The sequence below is a fragment of the Rhizophagus irregularis genome, chromosome 13 (assembly GCF_026210795.1).
Source record: "Rhizophagus irregularis chromosome 13, complete sequence".
NCBI lineage: Eukaryota > Fungi > Glomeromycota > Glomeromycetes > Glomerales > Glomeraceae > Rhizophagus > Rhizophagus irregularis.
In genome coordinates, this window is record NC_089441.1 from 3,329,569 (window position 1) to 3,354,962 (window position 25,394).

The 25,394-nt window shown below is 27.1% G+C and overlaps 3 protein-coding genes across 4 annotated transcripts; 1 reads left to right on the plus strand and 2 right to left on the minus strand.

Annotated features, from left to right (window-relative positions):
- Nucleotides 1–9,240: 9,240 nt before the first annotated feature.
- Nucleotides 9,241–11,307, plus strand: OCT59_005301 (uncharacterized protein; the record flags this gene model as incomplete). Its single annotated transcript, XM_066138286.1, has 6 exons — nucleotides 9,241–9,283; nucleotides 9,417–9,934; nucleotides 10,011–10,336; nucleotides 10,408–10,551; nucleotides 10,654–10,816; nucleotides 10,918–11,307. The coding sequence occupies 6 exons, from the start codon at nucleotides 9,241–9,243 to the stop codon at nucleotides 11,305–11,307; spliced, it is 1,584 nt and encodes a 527-aa protein (XP_065997440.1).
- An 838-nt stretch (nucleotides 11,308–12,145) lies between these two features.
- On the minus strand, nucleotides 12,146–12,667 carry OCT59_005302 (uncharacterized protein; the record flags this gene model as incomplete). The annotated part of the gene is made up of 1 exon (XM_025326348.2): nucleotides 12,146–12,667. One exon carries the CDS (start codon nucleotides 12,665–12,667, stop codon nucleotides 12,146–12,148), a length of 522 nt encoding a protein of 173 aa, XP_025176537.2.
- A 9,599-nt stretch (nucleotides 12,668–22,266) lies between these two features.
- Nucleotides 22,267–25,332, minus strand: OCT59_005303 (uncharacterized protein). Of its 2 annotated transcripts, XM_025326349.2 has the most exons (12): nucleotides 24,786–25,332; nucleotides 24,552–24,685; nucleotides 24,360–24,476; nucleotides 24,210–24,280; nucleotides 24,039–24,147; nucleotides 23,839–23,966; nucleotides 23,670–23,766; nucleotides 23,449–23,595; nucleotides 23,084–23,388; nucleotides 22,832–22,997; nucleotides 22,651–22,755; nucleotides 22,267–22,551 (listed from the first exon to the last, which is right to left on the minus strand). In XM_025326349.2, exons 1-12 carry the CDS (start codon nucleotides 25,312–25,314, stop codon nucleotides 22,420–22,422), a joined length of 2,040 nt encoding a protein of 679 aa, XP_025176538.1. In that variant the 5' UTR covers nucleotides 25,315–25,332; the 3' UTR covers nucleotides 22,267–22,419. The 2 variants fall into 2 exon arrangements, with proteins under 2 accessions (XP_025176538.1, XP_065997441.1); XM_066138287.1 differs by having other exon boundaries at nucleotides 22,368–22,755.
- Nucleotides 25,333–25,394: the final 62 nt, after the last annotated feature.

A 25,394-nucleotide genomic window follows, 5' to 3' on the forward strand; every position in this document is an offset into this window, starting at 1 on the left:
TCCTTTCAATGAAGATACTGATTCATTCCAACCAAATAATAATGAAAACATACATACATTATTTTCATCATCACCATTATTGCCAAATCCTTTTTATTTTCATGTTCCAACACCTGATGAAAATAAGGATAACGATGATATATATATTACAATGAAGAAAAAGAAAATGATGATGATGAGGATGACGGTGATGAGGATGATGGTGATAAGAATGACGGTGATAAGGATGATGGCGATGAGAATAATGGTGCTGAAAATAATGGTGGTGAAGATGAATGCAATTATAATAAAGAAGAAGATAATGATGATGATGGAGATGATGAGGAGGAGGAGGAGGATATAGACGAATTTTTTTCATCTCCTGAAATTAGTAATAATGAAGTATTTGTGATGGAAAGTTTAAATGATTCTATAGAAACCGAAATTATTCTATGGGTATTCAAATTTCAACAAAGATTTAGACTTCCAGATATAGCACTTGAAGTATTAATAAAATTCTTACATATTGTACTTACTCGTTTAGATAAATCACAATTTAAAAATTTTCCAGCATCCTTATATCTTGCAAAAAAAATGTTAAATATCTTTCAACCAAAAATGCAGTTAGCTGTATGCAACAATTGTCATAAATTGTATAATGTTAGAAATATTGTTGAATACAAAGAAGAAGGAAAAGCTGCTATTGCAAATTGCCTACATAAAGAATTCCCAGATAATCCAGTACCTAGTCGTCGTAATAAATGCAACAATCCACTTTCTATTCTTAAAAAAAGAAAGGGTGAAATAATTGCTGTACCTCGTATGATTTACCCTAAACCAAGTATTCGTCAGCAATTAAGTATGTTATACCAACGACCTGGGTTTGCCAAGATAGCTGGAATTATCAGGAATTCAAAGAGGAGGGGTTAATATCTATTCAGATATTTATGATGGTAAGGTATGGAAAACTTTCCCATTTAATAAGTGATACCTTCTTTACACCAGAAACTGCGACAACACACCTGGGCCTTCTCTTTAATCTTGATTGGTTTCAACCTTTCACCTATACTCAACACAGTGCTGGTGCTATTTACGCGTCTATCTGTAATCTTCCGAGAACAGAAAGGAATAAACCCAAAAATATTATTTACTTAGGTTTTTTGCCAGGATCGAAAGAAGTAGGGTTGGAATGTATTAACCATTATTTAGTTCCTATTGTGGATGAGCTTTTAGAACTCTGGAAGAGCTGGAGAGTTCCAAAGACCTACCAATATACTGAAGGTTTAGACATACACACGTCAAATGATCAAAAATAGGCAAAAAAAATGGCGCAAATCGCATAAACTATTCGCAAATTTGTATAAACTATTTACAAATAGTATAGGTTAATTCGTAAATTGCCAAAAACAGCCAAGAATAGCCAAGAATAGCCAAGAATAGCCACTGCTTTTCGCGCCATTTTTTTTGCCGATTTTTAGCATTTCGACCTGTGATAAAAGTTGCATTAATTATTGGATCATCAGATACACCAGCAACACGAAAGTTATTTGGGCATGGCTCAGCAGTAATGAAATGTCATAGGTGTGAAAAGCGTAGTACTTATAGTGAAGTTTATAAAAAAACTCATTATGGAGGAATGCAAGAATATGATAAATGAGTAACAAATCCCATAAATCCTTCATTACATAGGCAATATGCTCATGAATGGTTGCAATGCAATTCAAAGTCCTCCAGCGATACACATTTTAAAGAACATGGTGTAAGGTGGAGCGAGTTGCTTCGCTTACCATATATGGATCCCATAAGATTTGCCGTAGTGGATCCAATGCATTGTCTTTTTCTAGGTATAGCAAAATGGATAATCAAATCCATTTTCATTAATCAAAATAAGTTAAGCATGGAGCAACTTCAAATTGTACAAAAGAGAATGGATTATATTGAATTACCTTCTGATATCGGTAGAATCCCTCCAAAGATTGCAATTGGAAATGAAGGTTTTTCAAATTTAACTGCTGATCAATGGAAAACCTTTATTATCATTTATTCCACGCCTATACTATGGGACATGCTAGATAATAATGATAGAAAGATTTTAGGACATTTTGTTCGAGCATGTAATCTTTTAGTAGCAAGATTTATTACAGAAGATGATCTGAGAGAAGCGCAAGAGAGGTTAAAGGACATGGCTCATCTTATAGAAAGAACATATGGGCCGGAATTTATAACAAGCAACATACACCTTGCACTTCATATTCCCGACTGTTGCCGTGACTATGGTTCCATATATAGTTTTTGGCTTTTTCCATATGAGAGACTTAATGGATATATTGGTAAGATGTTTGTTGTTATGTTAATATTTTTTAAAAATAAAGAATCATATCGGCGGATTTGTTCACCCTCTAATTAACATGTTTATTTTAAGGTACTTTTGTTACACAAATTATTGCATATGGCACAGTAGGACCTGGGACGAACATTAAAAAAATTTTATTTGGTTTTATTAATACAATAATTTGATAAATTTGATAAATAGTTCTTTTAAGCCAAAATACAATAAATATTATTCTTAGCAATACTGATAATATCTGTTGTGGAATCTCACTTTATACAATAGCTTCTAAATCTTTTTTGTGTAAAAATCAATAATACATATGCTTACAATTTGTTTAAATATAAAAGTTCCTATTTTGTCTACAGCAAGATAAATAAGAATTAATAATATGTTTTGAAAAATGCAAAAAATGGACAATTTTATGAAAGTTATTATAAAAAAAAAAATTTTTTAAATATTAAATGAGTCTTAGAATACTTTTATAAATATTCATAGCTATTGTGTCTATATAAATTTTTATTTTACTTTTTGTTTTATTAAAACATACTTACTTTCTAATAATACACATTAAAAATACTATGCAGGTAAGAAATGGGTTTTTGTTAACGAAATGGGTTTTTTTGTATCTATTTTACGTTAAATAATTTAAGTTTCGCAAATGTAGATTTTCACTCGACTTATTATTTAGTCAAGTGATATTCAATCAGGTGATTTCATGACATTACAAACCGGTTTTGGGTGACGGATATTATAAAAATCATTCAAAATTTAGCATTATGCAAAAGTAAACAAATCTGCCGATATGTACAAATAAATCTATTATTATTATCCAGGATCATACCCTAATAGTAATCGACAAATAGAGCCTAAACTTATGCGAATTGTTCTTAAAAATACTTTAATAGATTATCATTTATCTTATAAATGGTCATCTGGTCTTTTAAAAAAATTTCTTAGTCTTATTATGCCAAAGAAAGCTGTGGGTAGTTTGGCATTTACGGCAGAAAAGGATGAGTTACAACACTTTTTGTCCATGAGACATAATACATCTACGTTTTCCAAAATATATGGTACTGAGAAATTACTGGGTCAAATGCTTAATCCTTTGTGTTTCAAAGTTATTATACCTTTAGAATTGCGTAGATTTCTATATGAATGGTATTCTATATTATATGAAAAAGAACAAAATGAAATATTAGGATTTATGGACCTGGTAATTGATCAACACGCAAGATTACAAATTGGTGCTGAAATATTTGGATCTATGATTTCAGGTCATCAAGAAAAAAATGTAACTATTCTTGCAAAATGGAAAGCGTCTAATGATGAGTCAGTTGATATATACCCAGGAGATGTTCAATATTATTTTGAACATACACTTAGATTACCTGAAGGACCAAGAAAACATCTTCTAGCATATGTTAAGTGGTATAAAAGTACACCTTCCTCTGATATCTGGTTTAAACATAGATTCATAGAACCAGAGATATCAAATACCGAACTATGGCAAGCTGAATACTTTCAGGAAGGTTGTGATTCAATAATAGCTGTTCATAGAATACTATGTAGAGCTACAAAATTCAAAAGTGTGTGCGTAGAAAAAAGGAAATATTTGTCAATAATATGATACCATTAAATAGAAAATTTAATTTATAGATTTCTTTAAAAATTAATATTTCATTGTATTACATTCGATAATAAAGGTAATACAGTCATACAGAATACAACAATAAAATTTCCTTTTATAATAATTAAAATTGATCATCACACCAAAATCATAAATTGCTAAATTTGTTAAGTAACAATATTAAATTTTGCTCGTGGACAAAGTCAAAATTAACCTTATATAGAATAAAGATCTACCGATGATTAATTCACGATTAATATTTAATTATGCAAACGCAAATTTTTACAATTACTTTACAATTAAAATTGATTGTATGCAAATCATGTACGAAATACATTAACATTATTAAATAACAATCATTGGTATCATACCGCACTGATAATCGGTCAGTGTCAGTCATAATTGTATTTGTAAAAAAATAAAATTTAAACAAAGACTGATTTAATAAATTTATAAATTTTTTTCTCGTGACATTCACTCAACTTGCAAGGAGAATATTTAATTTATTTACGCTAGATATATTATAGTTCTTAAAATTGTTTTCTGTATAATGAATTTAATGATATAATACTTGTATCATTTAATTGTGTAATACCTGTATCAATCAAACATATCAATTTAATTGATTACTTTAAAACTGATTTTTTTAAGAGTATACAAAATTATTTCTCTGATTCGTAATACAGAAATAATAGAAATAATCACAATTAAGATCAAATTATATTATGATTATGCGCAGAAAAGTGGTATATTTTTTTACATAAATAAGGCAATTATCGATTTTTTTTTATTTATCTTTTTAACCCAATTTTTCATCATAATAAATCAATCTTTTTAACCCAATTTTTTATCATAATAAATCAATTTTTTATTTATAATAAATGGCCAACCTTAATATTTTAAATGTCAACATAAATAACATACTTTTCAACTGGCCGTTCGATGCCACCAGGGCATTAATTAGGTAAATTTGTATAACTGATAAATCTTACAATAAAAAAAAAATGGAAAGTTAAAATGGTAACTTTATTTATACTAATTAGATACCGGCGCTTGTACCATGATGTTTTCGAGGATCGTTCGATCTGAGATCATTCAATAATATGGGCAAGAATAGCGAGGAGAATAAGCAACAATTATAACTTTATTGTCACCCAAAATCAATGCCGCAATAAATGGAGGGCATTGAAGAGAGGTGAATCTTTTACAATTTGTGAATATTAGTAAATACTTTATTAATATATTTAATTAATAATAGGTTTCGAAAATTTGACCAGGATTAATAATGGTTTGTATATTTGAGGTTAATGTTAAATTTCTCAACCAATTCACATAAAACCAATTTTATTTATTTTAGGGAATCCTGATGGTCACCCGATCCACTCTCCCAACAATTACGATATTTGCTTTTTTAATGAATTAAGCGATGAATTCTGGCTGCAAACTAGTAATTGATTTGATCTTAATTATGATACTTTGTATATATTACTGATTCATTAAATTTATATTTACATTTTTTTCTTTTTATTTTAGACAGATTACGCAGGGTGTACCTGCAGCAGAGAGTGGATCGACAGACCTATAGGTATAGGGAACGATGCCGGCGTCATTCTCAAAGCCGTAGCAGCAGCAGCAACAGCAACAGCGATCAGAGGAGGAGAAGAAGAAATAGAAGAAGAAGAAATAGGAATTAAGGTAAATACTAATTAATCATGAATTTATAATTAGATAGATATATATCACTAATGCGTAAAACTATAATCTTATTCCATGAATTTTGCGAAAAATAGACCCTCCTTTCCTTTCGTTTTCCCTTCCCTTACTTTTCCCTTCCCCTTCTCCTTCACTTTCGTTTCCTCTTTACCTTTCGTTCTCCCCTTCCCCTTCCCCTTCCCTTTCATTTTCCCTTTACCTTTCGTTCTCCCCTTCCTTTTCCCCTTTTCTTCCCTTTCGTTTTTCCCTTCCCCTTCCCCTTCTTCTTCCCTCCTGAAATCGTCATTTTTAATCTTTTATTTTAGTTTATTATTTTTATTATATTTTTTATTATAATAATAAACAATATTCTTATATCAAATTTTCTTATTTTTTAATATAATATTGTTAATTGGTTTTTGATTTTTGGGCTTATAAAAAACAACTGATAAACATAAAAGCTATGTGGGTAAACAAAAATGATAATTCTTAATCTTCATTATTATGCCATCTAGAATCTATATAATTAAAACATTTAGTCTGTATAAATAAATTATAATTGTGACCATTGCCCGTGATCTATTATAAGCTTATTAATCAATTAATACCCGATGCAAAGCAGCGGCTAAATTTATTCATATTGGATATTAGATGTATATCACGTATGATTATTCAATCAGATTATTTTGAAATATAAATTTATCAACGTAATTTTATTTATGTCACGTCGATGTTATTTAAGATAATAAAAAAATTAATTCTGTAATATTTAAAAATATTAAAAATGATATAAAATTATATACATAAATAAAAAAAATTCTCAATAATCATTAATAAGTTCGTCCAATAAATAATTACATCAATAATATTATAAATCAACTTAATTCTCCAATAATCATCATTGTTATTGATATATATTAACCAATTAGGATCATTATGATTACATGCATGTGATATCTAAAAATAGATAAAATCGTGTGATTGTTTTTTTGTTTATTTTCAATTCTTTTCTTATTAAAACTTACAAAAATGTACTCATCAACTCATTCAAAAGAAAAGAATAAAAGAAAGGAAATAATATGCCCACCTACCCACATACAAAAAAGAGAAAAGCTGATTTAAAATAAATAGTGGAGCTGTTAAGCAAGGTATGAAAATAGGATATACACGTATTTTTCATATTTTTCTTTACAATATGTTGTGGGTTGAGTCTTTCTTTGTGGTATAAGTGTGAATATATTTTTCAACGGCCATGTATCTATTGCTTGTTAAATATATTTGCAATTTCTTGTTTTTCTTTGTGGTATAAGTGTGAATATATTTTCAACGGCCATGTATCTATTGCTTATTAAATATATTTGCAATTTCTTTTGTAATATTTGCTTTAGCCTGGAGGAAAATGTTATGAAATAGGGCTGGATATTTTATGACATTTTCTGCCTTCCAATTACTTTATCTGGGGGTAGCCTGATAATTTGTCGTTATCCGTCAGTTGTAGCAACCAGCATTTTTTTACAATATTATAATTTTAAGAAACAAAACTTTTTCAAAAATTTAATAAAGAAAGAACTAACTTAAAAATATTATTTTATTATTCTTTACAAAATGCTGGCGCTGGAGTTATTTTTTCTCTCACTTATCAAATCCCAACATGTTTAAAGACTAATCATGTAGTACGCTGTGGTCTGGAACACCCGAGGTTTTTGACTACCTAGGGATGAAGTTGTAGGGTACTCCTGCCCGATAGGTTAGCCTCCTCTGACTTAGGGTCTCATTAATCGGGAGAAGAGGTAGTTTCTAAGTACCTTCCACATCAAGAGCGGATATTTTTTGATACTGTGCATCAAGGCGGTAATCCTATATCTGCGAATTTAAGAAAAAAAAATCTAAATCAAAAGAATTTGGAACCAACACATGTCAAGGTAATTTAAGCATTCTTTTTAAAAAAATTTAATCAAAGATTAATTTGGTTTATATACAGTAAACCCAAGAAAAAGAAGATATAATGTATTTTCAGAAGAATATGATAGTAACGCATATCAAGGTAACTTAAATATTTATTTTTTATTTTATTAAAAAAAATATAATAACAAGATTTATTTTCTCTTTAAATAGCAAACTTCGAAAAAAGAGGTGGAATAAAACTGGAATAAATATAAAGGTATATTTTTTACTAATTTTTATTTATATTATTAATATTTTTTTTAACACTCTTTCTTTTTTCTAATCTAACGTTTGTTTCTACTAATACTACTAAACATACTAACATTTTCTATCCATTTTATTTTTCTTTTTTTTTACTAACATTTTCTAATACCATTCCTTTTCTTTAACAATTTCGTTTAACATTATTCATACTAATATCTTTATTACTAAAATACTTTACTATTTCTATTTCTTTCTTTTAAATATTAAACAGATAAAAATATGTAGCAAATAAGTGAACACATTATTTTACACATAATTCTAATTTTTTATACAGCTAGAATAATTTTTATAATTTTTTGTAATTTTATTTATTTGTAATTAATTAACAATTAAATAAATAAATTAATATTATAATTGAATTTAAATTATAAATTTATTAGCATTCATATTATTGCATTAAATAAATATTATTTTTGATATGCGTTCAATAATAAAATCAGTAAACTATAGCTATTAGCCTATTAAGCCTATTAGGTATACTTGATACGTATATCGGCACTATCGATAAATGTACGATATCTATTCGATATTTTACTATAATATATCGGGTATCTGATAAATCTATGATATGTGACTGATATTTGACTACCCGATATGTATAAGATATGTACATGATATTTACAATATATGTCACCGATTTTTTACATTTTTACTACACTTATCGGGCACCCGATATATGTAGTATTGTTAAATATTATACACATATATTACATATATTGCATACATATCGGGTACCCGATATGTACCCGATAACCTTGATTTTGACCAGTGCTATAAGTACACGTCCATGTCTGGTCCTAAGAGGGGTGCATTTAGAAAGAGTTGACTGTATTTAATTTAAAAAAATAGTTTAATATCTTTATTGTAAGCTTTTTATAATGATTTATTAAATATTTTTAGTTTAGCTTTAATAAAAGTCTTATAAATCTATTATCTAATATTATTTATATAAAAAAGTCTATTTTTAAAGTCTTCCGATTAATAGTTAACAATATGTTTAAAAATGTAAAAAATTACATTTTGTATAAATGGTAAATTTATTAGAATTTCCTTAAGTATTTGTCTTATTTATTATCCAAATTTCTCAGTAGAAAATCAATTGAAAAATCCTTTATACTATTTTTATATTAGTTATAATAGTAGATAAACTTTAGTACTATTTTAATAACCAATTTTTTTGTAATATATTTTTAAGAAAATTAAAGATTATCCCTTAAACGGTTTTGCAGGCAAATTTGCCTGCAATTTATTAAAAAAAAATATCTGTCATATAAAACTTTTTCAATAAAAGTCAGGTTATCATAAAATTTTACAGCAATGTTGTACAATATTTTAACTATCAAATGTATGGTTAAAAAATTGGCTGATTATTTAAAATTAAACCAGTATTTGACCTGTAAAAATGCTTATCAAACCTCGGAATTTTGGAATTTTGAAGTCTGAAGGTTTTTCAGTTTTATCTCATTATTTTCTTGCTCAATTTTTTTTATTTTCACTATGGATACTAATGAATATGATGAACAGGATTTGTTTATTGTTGATTTTCACGGAATATTCATAATATTACTGATGAACAAGACAATAATAGCGATAGTAGTGATAATGTTGAAGAAATTCAAAATGAAGAGAATGTTAGTGGTAGAGGTGGTAATAGAGGTAGAGGTAGAGGTCGGGGTAGAGGTCGGGGTAGAGCAAGAAATAGCAGTAGTGAAAGGGATAATAGAGAACAAGCTGTACAACTTCCACCACCACCTTTTTTTGACAATTTTCAACATACTAAACCTTTACATAAATTTACCGTAAATTTACCTAATGACTTTCTTTCACTATCACCTTACTCAATTTTTTCTCTCTTTTTTTCTCTTGAGCAAATAGAAATAATTGTTAAAAATACAAATAAATATGCTTATATGAAGGATGCAGGAGAAGGACGTAAATGGAAAGAATTAACAATAAAAGAGTTTAGAATTTGGTTGGCAATTCTAATATATGCAGGCGTTTTTAAATTGCCTAGTATTCGAGATTATTGGAATAGAGATAATAAGTTTCCTGAACATAAAATTACAACCTTTATGTCTCTAGTTTGTTTTGAACAGGTATTTGTTATTATGTATATTAATATTTTTATTAAATTAATTAAAACTTAATTTAAACTGTTGTTAATATATTTAGATTAAACGTTTCATGCATATTTCAGATTGCACTGTTCAGCCTCCATTTTGGTATTCTAAAGTAGACCCTTTGGCAACTCATATTCAAACAATTTCCAAATCAATCTGTATGCCATCATCAAATATTTCAGTTGATGAGATAATAGTTAGATTTTCGGGAAGAAGTACTCATACTGTAAGAATTAAAAATAAACCCACCCCAGAAGGCTACAAAATTCTCTCTCTGTGTGATGCTGGTTACACATATTCTTTCATTTTTACTTCCAGAATTCAAAACCAGCCTGAGGTTCAACAAGTACCAGATTTAAGTAAAGTGGGTAATGAAGTGTATCACCTTGTTTCTCAATTGCCAACAGAAAATAAATCATTCAATATTTATATGGACAATTATTTTCTAGTATTAAGCTTTTTAAATATTTGCGTGAAAAGAAAATTGGGGCATGTGGAACTGTTCGCAAAAATAGCGCTAATTTTCCACATATTCTTAAAATAGACAGAAAACTGGACTGGGATACACTTTCTGGGGTAGTTGTTGATAATGTGTTAGCCATTTTATGGATGGATAATGGCCCAGTTACTATGCTTTCAACTATTCACCAAATTGATAATGGAAATGAAAATCGAATTGAGAGAATTTGACATAGACCACGTGAGACAAGTACTAATGCAGTTAAGGTTCGAGCAGTTTTTGGGACTGCAAGTAAAAAATCTTTACCTATTCCTGTTGTAATTGATGATTATAACCATTTTATGGGTGGGGTGGACATTGCTGACCAATTACGAGGATATTATGGTACTCAATTACCAGTACGAAGAACGTGGATGCCGTTGTTTTTCTGGTTATTGGATACTGCTTTAATTAACTCATACTTAATATTAAAAAAATTGATGGAAATGTTAATCAAAAGGATTTCAGAATACAATTATTATGGGATTTAATTAAAGAAGATTTAGAAGGAAGTGATAAAAAGCCACATACACGAAATCAAGTTGATGAATTAACTAAACAATTTAAGTTTATTTATGTTGATCCTACTAAAAAGCAGCAATATGTTACGGCAAAATTTGAACTCCCTATAGAAAGATTATTACTGGAAGGTCATTTTCCAGAATGGAGAGAAACAAGGAGTAGTTGTATATGGTGTAAATATTTAGCAAAAAAGAATCAGGAAAAAGCAACAAAAAATCCTCCTCAATCACAGTTATATTGTATAAAATGTAATTTAGCCTTATGTTGTAATAAGGAAAGAAGTAATTGTTTTAAGGATTTTCATACATATAAGGAAGATGACGAATAAAAATGATATTTTATTTTAATTTTTCTTATTTAAAATTAGTTAATTTTCGTAACATATACATTGCACTTTTTTTATGAATTTTACGAAAATTATTCTTTTTTTAAGGCATTATATAATTTCGAAATCTTACTTTTAAATCGTAAAAATTAGCATAATAAAAATTATTTCTCGTAACTTATTTTACATTTTATTATTAAGGTTTGACATGGTCACAACTAAATCCCAATGAGTCCGTTGAGATTAAATACAAAATTATTTTAAAAATTGGGTTATCGTTAAAATGCAACGTTTTGATCAATGGTTAATTTTAATTTTTTAGTATGTGATCGGAAAATGATGATCACCACCATGTGATATAATATTTAAACTATTTGGAAAAAAATTTTTATTGGAATAGCCTTATTCTTCAAAAAAGTAAATGAGAGCTGAAATTTTGGTAAAATCGCAGGCAAATTTGCCTGCAATGTCTTACCGTTTAAGGGATAATGATTTTATAATTATTTTTATGAATTTTTATAATTATAACCGGCGGTTAACATCACCGGTATCACGTGATATTGATAAGTCATATGACTTTAACATTTTTTACGATCAAAAAATTTTATTTTATTTAAAAAGACATTGAACAAAAATTATTAATATTATAACTAAATTTCATTGGTTATATATCTTTAATTTTGCTTATTACATATCCTGGTATTATGACCTGTTTGTCCACAAACTTTACATATATACACTTTCCGTTTTGATATATTCTCATTTATTTCATGTCTTTGTATATGAAAATCACTAGTATTAGTATCAAGTATATTAAAAGGAGTTCTTATGAAGATGCTTGCTAAGATTGTTGTTGCACTTCGCGTATACATAAATTGGAATCAATTGGATTAATTGCACTATTTTTTGTATTAACATGACGTAAATTTGATTCTGATGCTAATTTAATCTGTTTGTTTGGTGGATATCCATATCGTTTCTGAACCACAGGATCCAAAATCTGAAAATTCGCCTCATCATTTGTAATATTTGTATCTTTAATAATGGCTTTTTTTTGATCAATAAACCCATTAATCATATCAATAATTTCATTTTTACATCCCATATCAAGTGCTAAGTTAAGAGTTTTCTTCATTTTTCCAAACCCATACGCATATTTAACTTTCTTCTGTGAACATTGTTTAATATCAGATGTAAATGTTTCTGGTACTCTAAGCTGATTAAAGATATGTAAATCTGCTACTATAACTAAGATTGCTTGCCATAACCTAGGGGCAGTGTTAGGCAATTGGACAATTAGACGTTTCGGACATTTGTCCAAACCCTGTCCAAAACTTGTCCAAAACCAAAACCTTTTTTTCATTGGACAGGTTTTAGACAGATTACATGACAAAAAATTTAATTTTGGGCAGAATTATGACTAATTTTGGCTAATTTTAATTTTAGTTCAATTATTAAATTATTTTAAAAATCTTTAAATGTTAATTTTTAATATTATTTTGATTTTACATTAATTTTTATTATTTAATTATATTAAATATTTACCTTTTTAACATTTTAACATTATATTTTTATTTTATTTTTAGTTTCAGTTGATAAATATTAGGACTCTTGAGCAGTTTTAAACTGTCCAAAACTATGTCCAAAACTATGTCCAAAATTGGTTTTGGACAGTCCAAAATTGTCCAATTAAAAAACCAATTGGACAAGTCCAAAACCCAACACTGCCTAGGAGTTTAGGCAAGATGGCGTTTCGCCAAAAAGCAAAATTCTGCTGAAACTATATTAAAGTTATATTAAAAAACTGCATCAGGAAATTTGTTTAGGCGTAATTTAGTGTAATATTTCGAAGGTTGTGTAAAATTTTGAAATATTACACTAAAAACGTAATATTACAAAAGTTTACGCTCTTAAATTTGAATAATTATAGTAATTTAAGAATATCTCGCTATCTACTGATCCAATCAAGACGATCTATAGCTCATTGGAATCAGCTCATCAAGACGGATCGAATGGTAGTAAAATCGCATTTCTACAGTTGATAGAACGCTCTATAGTATGCAGTAAAGTTTTAAATTAATAGAAAATCATCTATCGAACGTAAAGATACGATTTTACTACCATTCGATTCGTCTTGATGAGCTGATTCCAATGAGCTATAGATCGTCTTGATTGGATCAGTAGATAGCAAGATATTCTTAAATTACTATAATTATTCAAATTTAAGAGCATAAACTTTTGTAATATTACGTTTTTAGTGTAATATTTCGAAATTTTACACCACCTTCGAAATATTACACTAAATTACGCCTAAACAAATTTCCTGATGTGGTGAAACTTTGGAGAAAGGTGAAACTGCTGAAACTTATTATAAAATGCCGAAATTGCCAAAACTCTGCCAAAACTATCACACGTCAAATGACCAAAAACAGGCAAAAAAAATGGCTAGAATTACATAAACTATTCGCAAATTTATATAAACTATTTACAAATAGTATAGGTTAATTCGCAAATAGCCAAAAACAGCCAAAAATAGCCAAAAATAGCCACTGCTTTTCACGCCATTTTTTTTGCCGATTTTTAGCATTTCGACCTGTGTATAATAAATCTATAGTAAAATTTTGACAAAACTAATCGTAGGATTTTGAAAAGGTTTAGACAAGCAACCTTAACTATAACTTCATTATTATTATCTTGTTGAAACTGTGTTACTACTTCAGCAGTTTCATTTTGTAAATCATTATGTGTATTTTGATCTTGAATATTCTCCAGGTACCATCTTCTGGCAATAAGTCCAATGTTAAATTTTGCCACTTTTGAATTCATCATGACATGAAAAAAATGTAAACATACAAGTCTATGATTAATTATAGGCAAATACGTACATAAATGGTCACCATCAATTAGCAAAATCACATAGTGTTTGTACGATTTTGTAATTCCAAAAAGTTTCTATATTTTAACAACATCAGCTAGTTGTATCCCTTCCATTAGAGAAAAAAAAGAAGTTTGTGGTATATTAAGTTGATCTTCAATAAATCCGCCATTATATTCACATTGATCGCTATCATCCTAATTAAGAATTTGTAAAACAATGATTCTGTAATTAGTTCACATAATTATGTGATGCCAAATGTAATTTTTTTTAACGGATTTTTGGCTCCTATATGCTATATCTTCACTTTAACCATAATTTATTACATATATTGTTTGAGAAAACGTTTCAAACACTAAATCTAACGCATAACTAAAGATATTACTGTTAGATTACGGTGCAGAACCTCTATAATAGGAACTTAAAAAAAATTGAATAAAATTTGATTTTATGATTGGATTTTAATTTTATAAAAAAAATTAAACTCTATTTATTAAAAGGAATTGATTTATAAAATAAAATAAAAAGTCTCAATTTTTCAGATTATGTAAGCATCACGTGATACATATATTAACCAATCAGAAATTAGAATTTTAGATATTAAAATTTATATAATATATTTATTTATTGTATTTCATTATAAACTGATGAATCAGGTATATGATGATGAGATTTGTATTTTATTATATGTATTTTTTGATCAAATTAAAGTAAAATTACTTAGTTTTTGAATTTTTTCATTTATAAATTCATCTGAACTGTCTTTTAAATATTCACTTGATGGTATATAATTATAATCTATAACATTAAATTAACCTATATTTAAACAACCTTATTTATTAAATCTTTTTTTGCAGTTTTAAAAATTTTTTTTCTTCTTAGCATATTAAAAAAAAAAAATCTGTACATTAAATATGGCTAAAAAAACTTGTAATACAAAAATTTAAACTAGTCTCAATTTTAACTAAATTTAATCAATATATTTAAATTACAGATTTTTAAACAGCTAAAACTCAGCCAAAATTTAATTTAGAAAAAAAATAACCGATAATTTTTAAAGCTAATGGTCATATCTATAAAAATTATCGGTTAAATTTTTTAATTTAATATAAAAAAATTTTTTTTTAGGAATTTATAATCAATCAATTATTATTATACATAAGTAGTTGAGTATAGAGGTTCTGCACTATATTACAAAAAACTTTCTAACTCTTATTACCATTAATTTATCATAAACAAACCTTACAGACCCTAACTCTAATACATATACAACCAAAACTTCGTGTAAATTAACCTTCATATACCTTTATTGTCTTAATCATTTCTTTGGAAATTAATTTAGCCTGATATAATAATGACCCAAAGATCTGTTGCTATTGAACTGACAATATATGAGGCGTTAAATATCTTTTTATTAGTTCAACAACCTTAGGAAATATGGGCTCAATAATTGAAGGTGTCTGATTAGTGGAAAGACTTTGAAGATATGTATTATGGCAAGACCATTGTGCTTCATTATCTAATAGTTTCTGAGTTTGATTGTGTAAATTACACAGTGATAAAGTACTACTGGTACCTTCTTTAATTAAACAATTCATTACTTCTACTCTCTGTGTACTTTGAATGCCAGCTGTAAAAGTTTTAATTTGGAAGCATCTTGCCCATGCTTGCTGACAATTATTCAAAGTTCAAGTTAGGTAGGTTTGAATGGAAGGATATTTTTCAAATAATCGTGTCCAGCGATGATGAAAATCATTTTCAAATAGGCTATTTCAAGTATGTAAAAATTCTTTGTAGAATTCTTTATATTCCTTCTTCCCTAATTTACTTGCTAAATTTTTTTCGTAGGTTTTCTTGGATGTGAAAAATACAAAGATAAGGGGCATGCCAGAAATCACGTGATTATGCTCAATTAGAGACCTAACCCTTCCTACCCACCATGTGATTGAATTCTGATTGGCTAAAAAAATATATACAGTATAATATATACATCAGGAAATTTGTTTAGGCGTAATTTAGGGTAATATTTCAAAGGTGGTGTAAAATTTTGAAATATTACACTAAAAACGTAATATTACAAAAGTTTAGGCTCTTAAATTTGAATAATTATAGTAATTTAAGAGAATATTTCGCTATCTACTGATCCAATCAAGACGATCTATAGCTCATTGGAATCAGCTCATCAAGACGAATCGAATGGTAGTAAAATCGCATCTTTACGTTTGATAGATGACTTTCTATTAATTTAAAACTTTACTGCATACTATAGAGCATTCTATCAACTGTAAAAATGTGATTTTACTACCATTCGATCTGTCTTGATGAGCTGATTCCAATGAGCTATAGATCGTCTTGATTGGATCAGTAAATAGTGAAATATTCTTAAATTACTATAATTATTCAAATTTAAGAGCATAAATTTTTGTATTATTACGTTTTTAGTGTAATATTTCGAAATTTTACACCACCTTCAAAATATTACACTAAATTACGCCTAAACAAATTTCCTGATGTAATATATTATATTAATATATATATTATAATACAATTAGTTTGCTATCTAATAATCCAATTTACATAAACTTTTTTTTGTTTTGTAGCCCCATTTATGCTTTATAAAATAAAATAAAAATTCATTGAAATTGAACTGCTAGATGGTAAAATAATTGCAAAAAAACTTATTAATAAATAAATTACCATATATTATATATATATTATAATACAGTTTTTTCACTATCCAATAATCCAATTTGCATAAACTTTTTTTTTGTTTTGTAGACCTCTTTATGCTTTACAAAACAAAAAAAATTCATTAAAATTGAACTGCTATATAGTAAGTTAATTGCAAAAAAACTTTTTAATAAATAAATTACTATATATTACATATATATTATAATACAATTATTTTACTATCCAATAATTCAATTTGCATAAACTTTTTTTTATTTTGTAGCTCTCTTTATACTTTATAAAACAAAAAAATATTTAAAATTGGACTTTTAGATGGTGAGATAATTGCAAAAAAAGCTTCTTAATAAACAAATTATATATTATTTATTATAGAAGATATACTATTACCATAAAAGATATATTGTGACACCTGATTGCAGGACCTGACCCCCACCCACCCACTAAATCACGTAATTTCTGGCACGTCCTAATGATGAGTTTCAGGCACACAGGTCAAAATCAAAAAAATCGGACATATGGAAAATCAGCAAAAATCAGACCAAAATCGACTAACATTACAAATCAGCACATCTGATTGATGCCAATCAGACAATTTAATAAAAATCCAGCAAAAAATCATCATATTTGATTGATGGTTGATTGATGCTAGTTGAAATCAAAAAAAAATCAGACAAATGGCAAATTAACCTAAAATTTGCCCAATATTCAAATATGCACTTCCGATTTATAGAAAATTGACAATTCAGTAAAAATACAATAAAAATTCAATAAAAATTTGGCAAAAAATCATTATATTTGATTGACGGCTGATTAATACTGGTTGAAATCAAAAAAAAAATCAGACAAAATAAATGACAAATCAACCTAAAATTTGCCCAATATTCAAATATGTACTTCATATTTATGAAAAATTGACAATTCAATAAAAATTCAATAAAAATTCAATAAAAATTTGGCAAAAAATTATCATATTTGATTAATGGCTGATTGATGCTGGTTGAAATCAAAAAAAAAATCGGCTAATCAACCTAAAATTCACCTAATATTCAAATACAGTCGTCCCCTTCTATAGTCACCCTCTATATAATCACTCCTCCACTTTAGTCACACTATCATTTAGTCCCAACCTTTTTAAATAGAAAATACCCTCTTCATAATCACAGATATATTATAAAATATAATCACACCAGTTATAAGGCCCGATATTATAGTAGATATAAGAAATTCGCCCCTTATATAATCACAGTAAAAATTTCCCCCCTATATAATCACTATAATCACATGTTAAATGATATTGTGCGACTATGATGATCTATAGATAAAACGCGTCTATAATGCGCAGTTTGTGCATTTTGCGCAGTTCTTGCATTTTACGCAGTTCTTGCATTTTACGCAGTTTACGCAGTTTTGTTTATTTTACTTATATAAAAATGCCACCAATCCAACTAAAAAGAACTCGTACTGCTATTAGTTTTGATATTAAGAGAGAAATCTGTGAATATATGGTAACAAATCCCAATGTAAATCAAGGTGGTGTTGCTTCATTTTTTAATAAAAAATATCAAAAATTGAATATTGATAGAACGACTATTAATAAAATCTGGAAAAGCCACGAAAAATGGCTTTCTGTTTTATCTACTTCACAAACTTCACATATTTTTCGCCATCGTTCTGTTCAATTTCCAGAACTTGATAAGGCTATGCAAATTTGGACTTCACAAGCAATAGCTGATGGAGTTCCTTTAACTGATATGATCTTTGCAGAAACTTCAATTTTTATCCAATGTCATTAAGATGTTTAATTAGAATCGGGACGGTACTGTGCCAATTGAATTCACGAGTAAGTTAACATTAAGTAATGGAAAAAATTATGATATACTGCCATATCCGTTACTATGCATGGTAAATCATTTTAAATGTATTACAGATACATCACTTTAACTATTGTAAAAATATCGTAACAGTGCATTTAAATTATTTAAACTATGTTGTTAAATAACATTAAAGTAGTACTTTGCAGAAACTTACAAATATGACAACAATATGTCTTGGTTTATATAGCAATCATATAGTGATAATATAACAACAATATATAAAATAATGTTATAAATAATTATAATACGTTGAAAATATCTCAAAATCTCAAAATGATTCATTTTTTCGAAAAACAAGATTTCCTCCAATAAAATTCACGAACTTGATTTTACCGTAATTTGTGGTAAATAAAGACCAAGAATAAATTACTCTTGACCAAATTTCTTGTGGTATGGAATTAAAAATGCCGTTAAAGCCTGTAAACCGGCAACTTCATTTCTGTTTTTGATGAATAATAAAGTAATATAATAAAATATGTTTATTATGTTAGTAATATAATAACGCCATAAATAAACTATATTTCTATCTATACTGCATTATAATAATATCTGTTTAAAATCTAACTTTGATTTGCTTCATCATGCTCAGTATTACATGTATTCATACAATAAAGAATACACATGGATTCCGATCAATAAACGTAATTGGAAAATTTTGAAACCACCGTAGTAATTCTTTAGGCTTCTGTAAAATAAAAATAAAATAAAATATTGGTATCATTTCATTAATAAAAATGGCTAAATAAATTTTAAAGTTTCTAAAATTAAACTTACCATCCAATCCACCCAAGAACCAGAAATCCATTTCCTATAAAAAAGAGAGGAAAAGTAAATATTAATATTTCCTTTAAAAAAATTCAATATTGAAATAATTTAATTTCAAAATTTTGAAACTCACCATCCGATCCCATACGTAAATTGGAAATCTTTCCTATAAAAAAAAAGAAAAAATGTTAATCAAAATTTTTTATCATTTTTGAATTTTTTTCCCAAAAATTACCTTCAACCTACTAATTTCGTACAACCTGAACAATATAAAACCGTTATCATACTGAGAGTTCTGATAATTAAGTCAAAGGAAAACTACAAAATAAAAGAAGTCCTGTAATTAAATGTCTTTTCACAAGGGTTCTGAAACAGACCCCTACAAAAGAAATAAAAAAGGTTAATAAAAACTGTTTTTTAATCAATTACAAAAAATTTTTTTCGATAAAAAGTTTTTTTTAAAAAGGTTTGAATTCCTTTTTTTGAAACTTGCCATTATCTAGGATTTCAGTTTCCAAGTCGGAGAACCGATTTCCTACAAAGTGAAAAAAAAAAGTTAAAAACTTTTCTTTAAAGTTTCAAATTTCTGTTTTCGAAACTTACCTATCCTACGCGTCCAGACTTGTCTAAAAATATGAAAAAACCAAGGCCATTTTCTCACTGAGATTCTATATGTCCAGGCCGTCTAAAAAAAAAAGAAAAAAAAAGAAATTAGTAATTATTTTAAAAAACGAAATAAAGAAATTTTTTAAAAAAGTAATATACTCACCAAAATCCTATGTCCAAAGAACCAAAAAGTCGCCTAAAAAGAGAAAAGAAACAAAATATTAATAATTATTTCATTAAAGAGTTAGGCCAAAAACATTCCTCTTTACCAAAATCTTTGTCCAAAAATATTCAAAAAAATATCAAAATTTATCATGTAAAAAAAAAAAAAAGTGAGGGAAAGGGAAGTACGAAAAAGAGAGATAGGGGAAAAATGAAAAGAGGGAAAGGGAAATTATGAAAGAGAAAGGAAAGAGGAAAAAATGAGAGAGGAAAGTTTACCAAAAAAAAGTTTATTCCGAAAAAGTTTAAACATTTTTAGACTTTTTTTTTAAACTAGACTTTTTAAAGTTTAAAAAAAGTGATTGTTATATTGTTAATATTAAATCACATGATGCGCGTAATACTTAATTTATTACAAAAAGTTTGTATAACCGAAAATATGGACTTTTTTTTCCCCATTTAAAATACTTATTTAACGGGCGTCTATTTGATTTTTTGCATTTTTATAAAAAATTGGATTAAACTGAACTGAACCGCTGGTTTTTCAGTTCTAATACCCAAACTGAACCAAACTGAATTTTGAGCCAGTTTTGGATCAGTTCCCTGGTTTAACCCGAATTGTTAGGAGCTTTAAAAAGGATATTGAGAGAAAGTAAGGCCGTAAGGGGATAAACGGATAAACAATAAGCTGAAAGAGTAAACAATAAGCCACATATCACGTTAAACAATAATTATCATGTTTTTTATTTATTTATTACAACAATAAATCAATAATAATATTCAATTTCACGTGACACTAGTGATCTTAACCGCCTGTTATTCAAAGTAATTACCTACTTAAAATATACTTAAATTATACTTAAATTTAAATTTAATATATTATAAATATATTTTTTACATACTAAAAATATACTTATAATGGTCTTATAATATACTTAAATTTTAATTTAAATATAATTTAAATATATTTTAAGTATATAGGTAAAAATTAAATATATTAGACATATATTTTAAAATAATTTTAAGTATATTTTAGATATATTAAAAATATATTATAAGTATTTTGCAATTTTTAAATTAAGTATATTTTAAATTATACATGTAGTCAAAACCTTCATGAAGCTGGACAAGGTTTCGGCCTTTCAGTAATTTAATTATAATAAATTATTAAAAACTATCCAGAAATCCATCTGAAACTTCAAAGACTTTATATTATAGTTTCAGCTGAATGTAGAGATTAATTTTTATCATTTTTTAACTTAATTTTGATTTAAAGATGTGGCCGAAAATCACGTGAAAAGGTTTTGGCTACAAGTATATTTTAAATATATTTTAAATATATTTTAAGTATAATACTTTTTATAGGATATGTAAACATAATCATCTAAAATTTGTTAAAAGATTTTACTAGATTTTAGAAAGTGTAGAGAAGTTCTTAAATAATTTCAACCTTATTAGCAACAATTTTAGCAAGGCTTATATATAAAGTTAATTAAGTGGATAAAGGTAAATAAGTTTAGCCAAAATTGTTGCCAATAAAACTAAAATTATCTGAGAATTTTCTGCCAAATCTCAGTTGGTTATTTTTATATACTTTGGAATTATGCTACAAAGTCAAAATTGGCCTAAAATTAAAAATTATTTTGGCAACATGCATATATATTCAAAATCCTATACATATTTTAATAAATATCAGCTAATTTATATTAATATAAAAGATAAATGTAATTACATTAAAATAACTTTAAATATTATTATTACAGTAGCAAATAATACATGTAATTTAATCTACCTATTATATTACTTCCTTTGCTATTCCTGGATATTTAATTTATAAAATCATCCTTTTTACTAAAACTCAAAAAATCATTTTTTGCAAATATCTTATCCAATTTTAATGAACTTTTTTAAAAATAATAGAACTTAATAAGGGTTATAAAATAAAAAATTTTCATTAAAATTGGATGTATAACCCTAATTTTTAATTTTTTAAAAAATAGTTTAATTTATTAAAAGTATAACAAATGTGACTTATAACTTGTTTTAAAGATATATCCAGAATCCTATAATTGGTATATACAAATTATAAATTATTAATTTTACAAATTTTATTAATTATTTTATTTTATAATAAATTAACTATTAACTATTAGTTAGAATAGCATTATCACTTTGCATATCATTTTCATAAATTTCTATATTAGAAATAGGAACATTTTGAGTTATATGAATTCTTGAATTTTTCATATATTCTTTAAAAGTATTTAATGCTTTCTATAAGATATTAACCAATAATAAAATTAAAATTAAAAATTAAAATTAATTTATTTAACTAATAATTAGTCAATCAAATTTAGTTAAGTAGATCCAAACCTGATAAGTATCCTTCATAGGGTCAAGTACATTTGACTTGATATTTATATTTTTAACCTTATCTAAATGTCCTGCTCTTTTTAACATATTTTTAAAATATCTCACCTATTGAAATAAGAAAATATATAAACCATATATATAAAGCAAATTTTTATCGTCAAACAATTTTAAGAACGCATACCTCTTGTGTTTCTACAAGACTATACGCTTCTCCATTACGCCCAGCACGTGCAGTTCTTCCAACACGGTGTACATACTTTTTCATGTAAACAGGAACATCATAATTAATTACTGTATTCACTCTATCTAAATCTATACCTCGAGCTATCAAATCTGAGCATATTAATCTAACATAAAAAAGGAGACAGAATTAGTTATAATATGTCGGAATTAACTAATAATATGTCGGGATTAATTTCAATGTTATACTAACAAACGAATATCGCCACGTTTGAACTTATTTAAAACATTTTTTCTTTCATCCTTTGATAAATCACTAGAATATTCTGCAGCAATTATCGATCCCATAGGGATAGTACTTGTTATTGCATCTATAGTACTATTTTTTTGAATAGACTCTTTTAACCTTGAGTCTTCAAATAATTGTATTAATTGGGCGAGCCTATGAGCAGAATCTACAGACTTAGTAAAACAAAGTGCAGATGATATGTGAATGTTGTAAAGAAGATATATAACCATAAGAGGTTTCATTGATGATGAGGTGATAATCATAAATTCCTATAAATCCAAAATAATAAGTTAAATAAAATACAAAAATTTTTCAAATTATTAACTTACTTTCAATGTAGTTGGAAGTGTATATTTAATTTCGGCTTCATCTTTATCTAAAGATTGAATGGATATATATTGTGGGTTTACAAGTCGTAAACTTGCAATTTTGGCCGGGTTGTGTGTAAGGGTCGCTGAAAATAATAATTTTTGAATCTTTGATATGATAAATATAAAGATTATTAATAATATTTTTAATAAAGAATAATGTAAGAATAAATTCAACTTACTGCTGAAATTTTCGTTTCCGACATGTCCATTTTTGGAAAATTAAAGAAAGTTTCCATCGTTATAGATGATATTGCATCATCATTATTAAATGAAAATCTATTTATATACTTTTTATGTTATTGTAATTATATTGATGATACACGCATCTAAACCAACTTAAGTACCAACCCTATGGAATCAAAGTTAATTGTCTCTCTCTTATCAGTCACATTGCTTATAAGCCAGATAGCTTTAAGAGTATGATTTAACCAATCTTGATAACTTTGATTAAGTAGTCGATCAGCTTCATCAATAATCTAAATTTGGTAGAAAGTAGATACATATAAGAAATAGCAAAATTTGTATTAAATCCAAAAAAAGTAACACACCAAAAATCGCAAGTGTTGCAAAGTAAAATTGGGCGACAGTGACAAATGCTCAATTAGTCTGCCAGGTGTAGCAATTAAAATATCAACTTTACTTGTCCCTCCCATAAACCTATGATTTAGGATAAGTTAATTATACATTAAAATATAAAAATTACTACTATACTGACTCACAATTCTGGTGAACTGCCAACTATTTGTTCTTGTTCGTGAATAAATGACTGTTGACCTGTCATTACACCGATCTTTAAGTTCAAAATTGAAATTAAATTTAAAGTATTCAAATAAAATAGATAAATTAGAATAGAATGTAAATATTATTACTTTCAAAGACGTTCCTTTACAGAAAACATCAAAAGTTTCTTTAACTTGTGCCACAAGGTCTCTTGTTGGAAGAACAACAAGTGCCCTTAAACGTGTTACTACGCGCTTTGAAAGGATCTTATAGTTTAAGACATAATATATTTTAATATAATATCTTGTTCGCCTGATTAAGGGTTTAAGAAAAATGCTTACTTCAATAATTGGAAGAACATAAGCGAGCGTTTTTCCACTTCCTGTTGGAGCAGAAACACATATATCACCAGGATGCTTATGAATGTCTGATAAACTTCGATTGTGTACCAACAAAGGGATAATTGCTGTCTGAACTGCAATTGACAAGAGGTCGTTATTGTCAATCAAGTTGAAATATAGAATTAATTTATAGTTTCATTTTAAGATCAACTATATGACCAAGGAAATATTAACCTGCAAAGCATTCATGGATCCCTAATGTCTTACATCGATTTTTCAATCGAATAGATAGCCCGAGAGAAGGATCGTCAATTGAAAGCTTTGTTTCTGGATCTATGACAGTAGGATTTGCTAGCCAATCTGGTATTCCCAATAGCTTAATGGCAGCTGCCTCTTGAGGTGTCTGTATTGGTTTATCAAATGTTGGGAACGAATGCAACACTTTAAATTCTTCAGGTTCAATTTGTCTTTGGTGTACTGAGTTTATTCCTTTGTCTTCTTCATTTACTTCAAATATTGGATCGAATTCAGATACAACTCTTTTATTTGTACTTATTTTACTCTTTTTTTTGTTTTTAATGCTATTCTCATTGCTTTCCCGAGTTTTAATTAGTTCAGGTTTCTTTTCAAAATTTTCCTCTTTTGCGATATATTTTCTCTTAAGTTCAAGTTTATCATTAATTCTAATCAAACGCTCTGTCGCTGAAGCAGGAGACAAGTTTTGCAAATCAGCATCAACCTCATATTTTTGAATTTGAAACATTGTACAATAAATTGGTTCAATTTTTTGATCCCAAAAAAAAATTTTTTTTTGATAATCAAAATTTGATAATCATTTGTATA

Excerpts from the sequence above, each read along its gene's own strand:
- OCT59_005303 (XM_025326349.2), bottom strand. The coding sequence starts at position 25,314 with ATGTTTCAAATTCAAAAATATGAGGTTGATGCTGATTTGCAAAACTTG. Across the intron at positions 24,281-24,359 it reads GTAAAGGAACGTCTTTGAAA|ATCGGTGTAATGACAGGTCA; the intron begins GTAATAATATTT and ends TTGAACTTAAAG. Across the intron at positions 24,148-24,209 it reads GTTGGCAGTTCACCAGAATT|GTTTATGGGAGGGACAAGTA; the intron begins GTGAGTCAGTAT and ends CCTAAATCATAG.